Source organism: Phasianus colchicus, chromosome 16, assembly GCF_987193195.1.
Source record: "Phasianus colchicus chromosome 16, bPhaCol1.hap1.1, whole genome shotgun sequence".
NCBI lineage: Eukaryota > Metazoa > Chordata > Aves > Galliformes > Phasianidae > Phasianus > Phasianus colchicus.
In genome coordinates this window covers 11,517,174-11,529,337 of record NC_143451.1, presented here as the reverse complement: position 1 = coordinate 11,529,337, position 12,164 = coordinate 11,517,174, and the positions used below count along the sequence as shown (strand labels likewise).

General features: G+C 47.0%; 1 protein-coding gene across 5 annotated transcripts in view; it reads right to left on the bottom strand.

Moving 5' to 3' along the window:
- Positions 1 to 12,067, bottom strand: part of TOM1L2 (target of myb1 like 2 membrane trafficking protein) — a 51,373-nt gene extending 39,306 nt beyond the window's left edge. For 3 of the 5 annotated variants that reach the window (XM_031606737.2, XM_031606739.2, XM_031606743.2), the window contains exon 1: positions 11,654 to 11,785. In XM_031606737.2, the coding sequence (XP_031462597.1) occupies positions 11,654 to 11,705 (52 nt within the window). In that variant the 5' untranslated portion in view covers positions 11,706 to 11,785. The other 2 variants (XM_031606740.2, XM_031606742.2) reach the window with 2 other exon arrangements.
- Positions 12,068 to 12,164: the final 97 nt, after the last annotated feature.

Genomic DNA, 12,164 nt, shown 5'->3' with positions numbered 1-12,164 from the left:
GAACAGCGTGTTTCTGTACAATAATGACTTTTGTAAGGAATCTTCTCTCTGAAGTTCCCCCATCAGCAGAAATTGTTGCTGCTGACAGCACGCTTTGCTGCATGACGCGTGTATAAGTAGCTCTCTTTCCAAACAGATGGCTGAAAGACTACTGCTTCTTTAAAGCCAAGTGAAATCCTCCCAACTTCCTCGTTCTCAGCTTAAGAAAAACAAGAACTTCCTCCCATGAACACACGCCCATTAAAGCCAACCTGTTGCACACAAATACTTGTCCTCCAGAGCTAGGGCAGGTGGCAGCTCCCAGCTCACGGAGCCGATGTCACCACTCAAGGCCACTTTTACCTGACATTCTGCCTACAGTGACATGATTCCTCACCTCTCCCAGCAGGGACCATGGTGACATCCCTGTGTGACCACAAGCTCAGGGCACTGGGAGCACAGTGCAGCTCCACAACCAGCACACAAGCAGGTGCTCACATCAGCAATCAATGTGCTAAAGCCTTCCATCAGAAGCATCAAGGCGATCTGAAAGGATATGCTCTGTACTAATGGATTTTAGTGGGTTTGAATGGAGATGTTTATGGGATGATTTACTGCTGGGGAGCAACAAATCCACGCTCCTTTTGGGCACCTCATGATGGATGTCCTCCCATGATGCCACTCTGACAGCCGCCTGCTCTGAGCCATTGCGATCCATCAGGCAGCATCTTGTTACTGCCGTCCTTCTCTAGATGAGAGGCACAAGAGCATAATTTAAGGCCTTTCAGGTGATTCAAATGTTTTCCCTCGGATCTGCCCTTCCGAACTAGATCATGGCTGCTATAACATGGCTCCATTTAAGAGAACTTACCAGCACGGCGCTGCTTAAACTCAGTGCACCAGGGCAGCTATCTAAAACTGCTCCTTTGGCCACAGAAAGGCAGACTGTGCTGTACTCCCAACCACACTGGCACATAGCCACTTTCTCAGACAGAACTTGGATTTTAGATGAAGGGCTTTTCTGTTGTTTTCATGTACTGAAGGATTTTGGATCATTGAGAGCAGCTACTCTGAGAGTTCTTTAATTGAGAATCTCAGCTATTAAAACAGTGCCACCCTGAACAAGCACCAAAAGTATAAAATTAATTAATAGCTGAGTCTTTGGCTCTCCCCCACTGAAAGCAAAAAGGAAAGTGGGAAATTACCCAAAGATGCTGAAGAAGTAGTCTTTTTCCAAATATTCCTTATGAGCTAATAAATTTTTCTCGCCAAGAAAGAAAACTCACTGCAGACAATCCCTATATATGACAAAAAAACAAAACAAAGCAACAAAACAAACCACAGACTCCATTCATTTTATCAACCTTAACTTGCAAATCTGAGGGAAGGGGCAACTGGAAGTGGTGATGTCTTTCCCAGCCTCACTGTCAGCAAGCATGCCCAAAGGCTCTGTTGCAGTGGATTTGCTGTTAGTAAGAATCACACACAACAGCATCGTTGCAGCTTCTCACAAAGTGTGCAAACAGCTTTTGGAGACGTTACCACCAAACAATGCAGAAGAATAGTATCCCACATGTGAAGAAGACAAATGCTACTGAGCAGTACAACACTGCACGGTGAGGAGCAGGCAGAGCCCAGGAGCCAGGCAGGGCAGCATCACATTGCCACATCCCAGCAGCACAACGGGCTGCGTGCTGCCCCATCCACTGCCATTCAGCAAGTACAGGTGAGACTGGAAGAAGTCTATGCAAAGTTCTGGATGATCAGTGTGTCAGTGAGCTCTGTTTGAAATCTATCAGCTCTTGATGGCTAATTTTGTACTACACGAGTAAAGCAAGTTCTAATAACTCACTTGGGACTTCACTCCAGTACTTACAAGCTACGTGCTTTTCATATTCATAAAACAAAACTAATTGCCTTTCATGGATGAAATGTTCCAAGAATTTTTAATCCATGGCAGCTGCAAACTCTAAAAATCCATCCCCATATATTTAAGACTCTCCCTCCCACCCACTCACATGTAACATGTTGTTTGTTCCAAACAAACTATACAATAAAGATAACCCACCAGGCTCCTACCTAAGTTTCTTTTTCTTTTTTTTCCACAGGTTATTCCTAAAGTCAATTGCTCATATTCTCACATACTTACAATGAACTGAAAACACTAATTACATTTAGCAAGGGGGATAAAAAAGGAAAAATCTTTCAATTCTACAGCAGTTACAAGTTTACCCCTTAACAGCAGCATGCTACTGGCAGATTTTTAAGCAAACATTCATATGCGCTAATTAAAATGTGTTACAAACAGAGCAAGACACATGTAGCACGGGTCTCACACACATTCCCATATCCAGCAATCCTCTGAATCTCTGGCTACGAAGGTGAGAGCTGTGTCCTCTGCACCACTACAGCAGTGCCACATGCACAGCTTTCGAGGGCTGACAGCTCACATTTCCTTGTGTGAAACGCTTCCATTTGCTTTTCGGTTCTGCAGCCTTCCTTCACACTGCTCTGCAAGATGACAGCAGAAGAGGCAGCTAGCTCCTACCCCACTGAAATTCTCCGAAACCTCCACGGCTTGACGCTCAGTGCCTGGAATCCACTAAATGTTCACTGCAGGAAGAAGGGGGAGCTGGCTGCTTTCTGCTAGGTAGCAGGGAAAGCTTCTGCCAAGGCTGCTCTCACTGGAAGTGCCCCAGTGCCAGCTGCCCCTTCCAACGAGCCAAGCTCACCCTTCCTGCAAAAGCTGAGAGCTAAATGCTTCCAAGCGATCCGCTCAGCAAGTCTGGGAGCAAACCAGGCAACAAGATGTATGCGAGCAGTCCTGTCCTGCATGGGCAGAGAAATGTGTGTTTCCTGGTCCAATCCTACAGCCCTGTTTTCTCATGTGTCACTGCTGTAGGTAACCCTGAAAAAGACTGATAAATAGAAAATGTAAGTTCTGGAAGGTCAGATCACATGCTTTGAATTGTAACTGTCTCTATTAAATGACGGGGTGTAAAATTTAAACCAATGTAAATGTATTAGAGGATCACAGTGTACTTCTTGGTAAACAAACATATTGGTCTTTGGATGGTTAAAATTCTGACTAGAACACAGATTCTGAGCATGTATACATGGCCTATTTATCGTGTGCAGCAGGGAAGCAAATCCCAGCAAATGAAACGGGCTGACCCAGCGTGTTCTGACAACCGCAGGCTACAGGCAGAAGGTCACACTGCAGCACAAACATCCACCAGCTCCTGCAACCTGCAGGGACCCAGCCCTGCTTACAGCTCGCTCATCAGCAATGCTGGAGGAAAGGCAATGCCTCACCTACAGGGAACCTCGTGAGAACTGCTGCTCCTGCTTGGGATGCCCGTGGGACCCAGCAACTGTGGACAGCGAGCCCTGCCAGCTCTGCTCTCCTGCTGGGGCTTCTCCTGGACGTTCCCTGCTGCTTTGGCACTGAGCAAGACCTCCTTAGCTTCTTTTGGGTTCTCCAAACAGCAGGTTGCTCCCCATGCGACCAGCAGCCATACAACGATGCCTCTTACGAACGAGTGCCCGGAAGAAGGGTGACAATCTGGCTCCTCTTGGCCTGGAGATGCTTCTGCATGTCAGCATGCATGCCATGCTTTAGAGGATGCAATGCATGAAATACCTCACCAGCTGCAGCCAGACCATAAGACCACTGGCACCCTTTAAAGAACCTGCCTGGGCGGGGGGGTTCTGCAACACGCACAGACTATGCCAAGCTACTGGCATAGATGGGTTGTAAAGGCAGTTTTAATTATAGTAGCTAAAGCCCACACATGATCAAGCTGCAGTGTCAGAAAACCACCAGAACTCAACACTGACCCATTTGAGTTGTTTGTTGAACTTTAATCACTTTCCAAGTCTGACAGCTGCTCAAACTTAATTGCTCATTATGCTTGTAAATAAAAACTGATCTCACTCGCTGATTAGCCAACCATCTTACAGTTGCCATAACAACTTCTTGTCTAATAAGTGATTTCAGATTTCCTATTATTTGTACTAGTGGAGAATTTCACAAAGGTCTGAGATCGCTCCTTTCACTAAAATATCCTTCTAATTAGAAGAGAAAATCAGTAGAGAAAGGACAGCTCAAAGATCATTTATATATTACAGCACCTTAAACATGAGATAAGGGTACCCCAGAACCAAATATATGCTGGATCTTGCTCAACTCCTATCCTACAATCCTCTTATTATCATTCATACCTGCAGCCTATAGCAGTCAGGAAAACATCAGCCAGCATTCAAGCAGTAATTAGTCACAATGCGGAGACCAATTCCAAGATTTGCTCTAACGGATATATTCCAGCAAAGTCTGCACGTTGTTTTTCACTCCTAATCTTCAATTAGGAACCCATTAACTGGTTAAGTTCCTTAACACTGTGTTGCCTGAGATTGGCACTTGACATTTGGGGCAGGATTACTAATTACAGCCTTACAGATGTCTGAAATAAATTCCATACCTTGGTAAGTATTTGGCCATCACAGTTTAAGTAGAAGGGCTCTGCTAAAACAAACAGACATATTTGGAAGTGTGAGAAGACAAAGCAGTGGGGAGCTGTAACTGCTGCTGGCCCGTAGGCATGTCACAGAATAAAGACTTTCCAATTTTGCTGGCAAAGCTGCTGAAGCTTGCAGTTCATTTAATCTGCTCAAGGTAGCTCTTTGTGCATATAGGCAAGGAGGGACGTCCTCTTCCTTCCAAGAGGGAAATAAATGCAGTAAGCTGTAACTAAAACATACCTAAAGTTCCTGAAAAAGTCAGGAAATACTTGATTTTTTTAAAAAGATTTTTTTTCTGCATTTACTCAGCTGTGCAAGAGGTGTGAATTCCTTGGTATCTGGATCAAACACAAAGCATGTCTTACTGAAGTATTCCATGAAAATACAGAGGATGCGACGTGTCCAAGTTAAAAAATCCTCAGCATTCCTGACTGCACTTGGCAAACAACAAAGTCTTTCTCGCCTCAAGACTAAGAACCTGGTGCTCTGCAAAGTCCTTGGAGTTCCAGCGCCGTTTGTAACACCAATACGTGCCTCTCCCTTGTGCATGGTTTCTTTGACCTGAATTTGAACAAAGAATTCCTTCCTGAAATAATGTAAGCCAGAAGGCTGCCGAGGAGCAGCTGGGAGCTCTCAGGCAGCACGCAGGCTTACAACCACCAAACCATCCAGTGGGCCTCCCTGGATCAGCTCGTCACCTACTGATGCTCCCTGAAACTAAGCTGCAAGCAGGGAGCTGCCAGGGAGGCACTGAACAGATAGATGACACATGGTAAATAGAGCCTACACAGAGCTGGGCCAAGAGGCAGCCAAACACACAGGGTTATACACAGGTGCTCCTGTTTCCTCTCTCATCCTTGGTTTAGAGATGAGTTTCTATGTTACTACACTATAGTACCCACCATTATCTTTCTGGTGGCAGAAAAGTCACATTAGGTATAAGGACAGTGCTTGCAACACACTAGCTGAACTCGTTTGCACAACCCCTCCTTGAGCAATGGAAAGAGTACTTCTGAATCAGAAGATCTGGCTCCTCGAGTTCTGTAAAACATGTTCACCCCCAGCAAAGTGCCTGCTCCATGGGGCAGGGCACAGGGGGGAGCAGAGCCTTTGGAGCCCAGCTCCACCTGCTCAGAAACCAGCAGCTACAAAAGGTCCCTTTCCAACTGACTGTAACTGAAAGGAGTGAGCAAAACAACTGGGCAGCACTGTCTGCAGAATGACTAAGCAAACACAGAAGGCAAGGCCTCGGTGATGGGCTTTTTAACCTCATCAACAAGTCTGTTCCATGCAGAAAGCTGAGGCTGCAAAGCAGCAAACGGCAGCAGGCTGACCCAGCAGAGCCATCAACAGACGTGGGGAAAAAGTGTATTTCTTGGGCCTCTGGGTTCACGCTGTAACAGCACACTTCCCTCCAGATGCGTGTGCTTTTTAATCACTCACGTGCTGCACACATTTTGAGACCAAAACACAAAGCCAAAGCGTGACGTGCTTTACCCAGAACCAAATGTCCAACACCAGATGAGGACAAAGGCTGCCAGGCCCCGCAGCTCCCAGCCTGTCCCCATGCAAGGTCACTATGCGGCCACTTCTGCCAAATGTGCTGCTGCTCCTCTGCTGGCCATGAGCACTGTGGATAAAGCAAATGCCTTCACTGCCTTCAGAAGATGCTAAATTCAAAACCCAGCGTGGGTTATAAAACCAAAGGAAGGGCAGGCTGATTTAAAGGTGTTCTTTATTCTGCTAAAGAATGTACAATATGCTTCTTCTGGTGAAAACTGAATGGATGAAATCTGGTCCATGGAGCTTTACTGACAGTGTGTCTTTAGTTACATGTATTGCAAATACATGGCTCAAAAATCTGCTGAGTGCATGCACAGAGTGCTATCAAACTGGGAACGGGCTGTCCTCATGCTGCAACCCCTCACGTACTGACTTCTATTAGAAGCATATGGAATAGACATTTAAGCGTCCTGTGCTGGAGGAGATAAAACTGCATTACTCAAAAATACATGCTATAATACCTTCATGAACTACAATCTGCTTTTGTGGCTATAAAATAAATCCAGTCTTAGGAACCCAGTATTAAATGGTATTAAACTAATTATCCAGCTTCACACACATATGTAGTTTCTCCAAGTTTCCAGACTCGTGACTCAGTATTTATTTGCTCCTTTAAAAGCAAAGATATCCATTTTCATATTTCATGGAGATTTTCCTTACAACATAAGCCATTATCATGAAGTGAAAGCAGATCCAAATAATCTTATAAAACTAAAAGCATTTTATCAGGCTCTCTTCTGCATGACAGGCACAATTCCATACAAACAGCAGGGGCTGGATGGTTAACAACCACCAGCTACAGCACTTGGTGCAAATGGACTTAAACCCCGAGGACAGCACATCCTGTGCCCTCATCATCATGGGCAAAGCCAGCAATCACCTTTTGGATGCAATAATGCAATCCATGAGGAGAAAGATGATTCAGTGCCCAGCAGCATCCCTCAAACACAGGACGTGAGCGGTCCCAGAGCCTATGGTCACCGTGTGCTCCCTGAATGCTGCACTCCGGTCTTATAAAAATACTCACCTAAAAGATAACTTTCATTTTCAGCACAGCAAAATATAAGTTTATTCTGAAAGTAACTAAGGCAAATGGCGTACGTGAGCCACAAAGCATGGGGTAATTCTTCCTACAGCATTACAATGGGTTGATCCCTGTAATAAATCTATCTCAGCATGTAGTTATTTGGAACCACTTTGCTGTTCTAAGATTCACACAAATCTTAAGACACGTGAAACCTGAGGAAAGATCTTAAGTTTTTTTTTAGGAAGAAAGGAAAATAAAAAGTGACTGCACACCTTTCTCATTAAAAAAAAAAAAAGGGGGGGGGGGAGAACAAAGCAGTAGCTCTGGTAACAGCACCATATTACTGTCGGTTCAACAACTTTGAATGGAAACTGCAAATGCTTTGATAAAAATCAATTGAACTGCCTCAGTATCAGTTCAGTCAAGTGCCTCTGCACCCTTTGCTGAAACCCTGTGGGCTGCTGAAGCAATATTCCTTGTGAAGTCACTGCCTGCTCTGAAAACAGGCTCCTAGGCAAGAGCCTGGACAAATGTCCAGGACGAGGGGAAATGGTTTTAAGTTGAGGGAAGGGAGATTTAGGTTGGATGTCAGGGGGAAATTCTTTACAGAGAGAGTGGTGAGGTACTGGAACAGACTGCCCAGAGAGGTTGTGGATGCCCCATCTCTGGGGGTGTTCAAGGCCAGATTGGATGGGGCCCTGGGCAGCCTGGTCTAGCATTAAATGAGGAGGTTGGTGGCCCTGCATGTGGCAGGGGGGTTGGAGATTCATGATCCTTGAGGTCCCTTCCAACTCTGGCCATTCTATGTGATTCTGTGATGTCCTTCATTCAAACCCCATTTCTCCAACAGGAACCAAGGTGAAAGCCAGCATTTCCCGATCTACAACACCCTCACCGCAAAGGACACATTAACTTCTAACACTTTGTTAAAGATTAACTTGCAGGTCTCTGTGCAATTCAGGTATGTTCCAGGAGGCCAGGAGCCAACCAGAAAGCAGCTTTATCAGCCCACGTGCCCATCACATGGGAGCCATGACCCAAACAAAGCACATCTGTCTGTCCATCCATCTGTCCCTCCACCCATAGCACATCACAGCACTGCTGGGCTCGGCCCCATGCACACAATGGGCTGGGAGGTGAGGAGTGAGGTTGGGTTCATGCACCTAAACACTCCTCTGAAATGTTCCCAAGGTCTCTTGGGTAACAACATACAATAGATGTAACTGGGTTTACTCTTTCCTTACATGTAAGCCATGCAGCCATACCAAACAAGCAGTGTCAGGAAAAAAAAACAAGTTACCAGCACTGCACACTCTTGTAATTCATTCTGTTTAAATCACCTAAGAAGTTTGCACTAACCTACAGTAAGGATATTTGCTCTGGCAACCTTGAATAGAGTGGTGACACTTTAAAGATGGCTGCCTCAAGAAAGGAAGATAAAAATGCAATTTATGGCAGGACGTTGTATCTCAAGGTAAATTCCCGCTACTGTGATTTGTGGCTTTCTCTGCAAGGTAGCCTCTCTCCAGATATCAAGCATTTTGTCTTCACGATTTAACTACACATCTTTCTCCGTTTTTCCCCCCTCACTGGCAGGGACCTTCGCAGGGAGCTCCATCAGGGAGCACTGACCTCAGACTACAGGAATGCTGCAAGGTGACACTGGAGAATTCTGCATCTGGTGGGACGTGGAAAAGCTTCATCCACTCACAAAGCCTTTGAGAAGTAGCTGATGGTGCTATGTAACCACAGATGAAATTTTCAGCTTATGCATAAATATTGCTATTACCTCCCCTTCCTTCAACTAATAGGTAAAAAGCAATATGGCAAGAGCAGAATGGTGTTTAAGATCAGGAATGCTGCAACAGGTGCCTGCTTCAACTAACAGCCTTCCCAAAACAGCTTGGCAGGGACCTTGCTAGAGGCAAAGGGTCAGCTTAGCCTCCACAGGTCAAAGAAAGCAATAGAGAAAAATTAAGCGAGGTTTGTCCTTGGTAGCTGCGGTGGTGTTTCACACAGGCAGTTTTATCAGCCAACCAGGTTTATCAGCCAGCAGAAATCAGGTAGCTTTCAGAGACGTGGAACCTGGCTCCCATCTATACTGGCACTTTAGATACAAGAGACTCAATCCATCTCCATTACAAATCCTCTGAGCTCATCCTAGCATTACTTTCTCACATTAAGCAAAAGAGTTAACATAAAAAGCCTGCCTGGCTTCAGACATTATCCTGATAAAGAGAAGGAGAAAAAGAGAAAATCCCGTGTATTCCCTCTCTCAGCTCTCCCTAAACCTTCTCTGACATCCTTGCTCTTCCAGACCTGGCATTTATGCAAGGATGTTGCCTAGCTCTAAGTAAATCTTCACAAAATGCTCTGCTACTTCCTGGTGCACTGATGGACCCACAGAACCCTCTGTGCTTCTTCCTTATGGCAAGTGCTAGGTCCTGCTTGAAAACATCATAACTGTATTTTACACAATATGTTTAAATGGCAATACCAAATTAATTACCTTCTTTTAAAGACCAAAGAAACGTAAGTGAGAATTATATCCTACAAGCTCATTCAGAAAAAAAAAAAAGCTATGGAAACACTGGGCAAACAGCACTGTCTGAGAACAAGGCGTGCTTTTGTCTTGCTGTTGTCTCAGAAAACTGGCAGTGATATGAGAAGCAGAAAAAAAAAAAAACTCTTCCAAAATAAAATCGGCAGCTCTGTCTTCCCCCAAGGGATGAAAAAACGTTAAATAGTAACTGGATTTTGCATTATGGAAACTGTGCTCTGAGCTCCTCACACAGACCTAACCTGATCCTCCAATGCAGGATCCCTCTGAGCTCTGTGTCAAAAGCCTTTACGTTGGCAGTGTCTGCTCATTCAAAGAGAGCAAGGGGACATAAGAGCTATGCAAACCTCAGCACTCCAGAGTGTTAGAAAGGCAAGAGGCTAGAAAAGCATATTCTATCGTTAAAACCACTCAACAGTAATTAAGTCCTACGGAAGCCCCTTTAAACCATTTACTGATGCTAAAAGAATCTGACAATAAATAGATCAGAAATTATCACCTTCAGTTAACAATGCTCGATGCAGAACGCTTCCCCAAGCAGTAAAGCAGCCAGCTGTCTTGGCAGATGTTATGAGGTGGCCAAGCACAGCAATGGAAATTCACTTTAAAAATCATGGCCAACTTTCACTATTTTCAATTCAATCATCAAACTCTCAGCACTTTTCTGCCTAAGCAGAACAAATGAACACCTCAGGTGGCTAAAAAATACCAGCAAGATATATGGTCCATATAGTCTGATAAAGCAAGAGTCCAGCCACCTTTGACGCATGTGAGACCCACCCACTTAAGGGCCTTGAGCTCTGCCATGGGCTGTCTGCACATGTGGGTGCAGAGCTGCTAAAAAGGAACTTCTGGGTTTTGAGGCCATGAGCAGCTACTCAGCAGAATATTTCCACTTTAATTCCCAAAGGCATGAATCCACCGTTATTTCATAAGTTAATGTTGAATAGCTATAGCCTAGACATATAATACCATGTAGAACCACTAGGTAAGTCATCAGAATTACTGTTGTTTACAAAACAATTCACGGAAACTGGGAGCATGGTTTCACCAGAGAGGAATGCCAATGCAAGTGCATCCAACAGAGCATTGCCTTGGCTCCTGGGACCATATGCAATGGTACCCGTCCTGCAGGAATCCAAGCCAGTCTGCTCTTCTTTCCCACCACAACGTGGGGTAGCTTGTATTCCTTCAGGGTCTGTGAGAAGCAAATGGGAAGCCATGACAGCCAGAGACGAGTGACACAGCCCTGCTAGAAATGGAATCAGGCCTTCTCCTGTGGTCCCAGCATCCCAGATCAGAGCCAGACCTGCCACAGCTGAGCACAGATACACACGTAGGAGAGAAGGGGCACACACAGCAACACAGCAAGCACTTGGCAGGCCCTGCAGGGAGGGCACATTCACAACAACCCGCCCAACACCACCAAAGCATGAGCCCAAGCACAGCCCAAGCGCTGGGCTGAAAGGCGAGCGTGTGCATCTCTAACCTGCACTGCTCTCCCAACACAGACACGGGAGCTGCAGCCCTTGGGGCTGAAGGCAGCTGGGGCAGCACAGGGAACATGCCCTCTGCCATCACCCACCCTGAAGCACTCCTTCCTCACAACCCACCCGAAGTCCCACGGCCCCCTGCGGGCCCACGGCCCTTCATGATCCCCAGAGCCCCTACGAAGGCCTACAGCCCCTCGGAGCCTCCATGAAACACGGCGGCCCACACCGAACCTTTCCAAATCCTCACAGCCCCATCAGCCCCCCCACTTCCAGACCCACTTCCAGACCCCTTCCGCAGCCCCCGGACATCCCCTCCCACCACAGAGGCCTCACAGCCGTTCCACCCCGCGCCCCTCCCGGCCTCCAGAGCCCCCCGCAGGCCGCCGCTGCCCATTCCGCGCCTTTCAGTTCAACCCCACAGCCCGAAGGACCCCGCTCCCCGGAGGCCCACAGCCCCTCCGTTGGCCTCGCCTGCCCTTAAGGTCCGACGAAGCCCCGCCGCTACCTTACCGAGGCTCTGCCCCACCGGGGTGCTGAACGGGTTCCCCAGCAGAAACTCCATCTTGGGATGACAACAAACAGCGGCCCGGCGGCCCTCCCTCCTCCTCCCCCGTCACCCCGCCCTGACTGGCAGCCACCAGCACCAACCGTCGCTCGCTTTGCCGGGTGTGGCCCGCCTCCTTGCAACCCATTGGGCTGCGCTCGTAGGTTCCGTGATGCCATAGGTTCAGAAGCTTGCCCATCACTGTCAAGCGACGGGCCCGCCCCCTCAGTAGTTCCGCCCCTTGCCACGCCCTCCGGTTGATGGACAGGAGAGATACCGTTAGTGGCGCACTCCATTGGGCAACGGTCGGAAAATTCTGCAATATTAATGGGCAAGCAGACCGTCGATCATACGCACCTCCTCCCGCCCCCAAAGCACGGTTGGACCTCTGATTGGCTGACACGATTTTCTCGGGCTCTGATTAGCAGTCAGCCCTCCCACCCCCTCTCAGCCCATTGGCGGCCGAGCTCATCACGT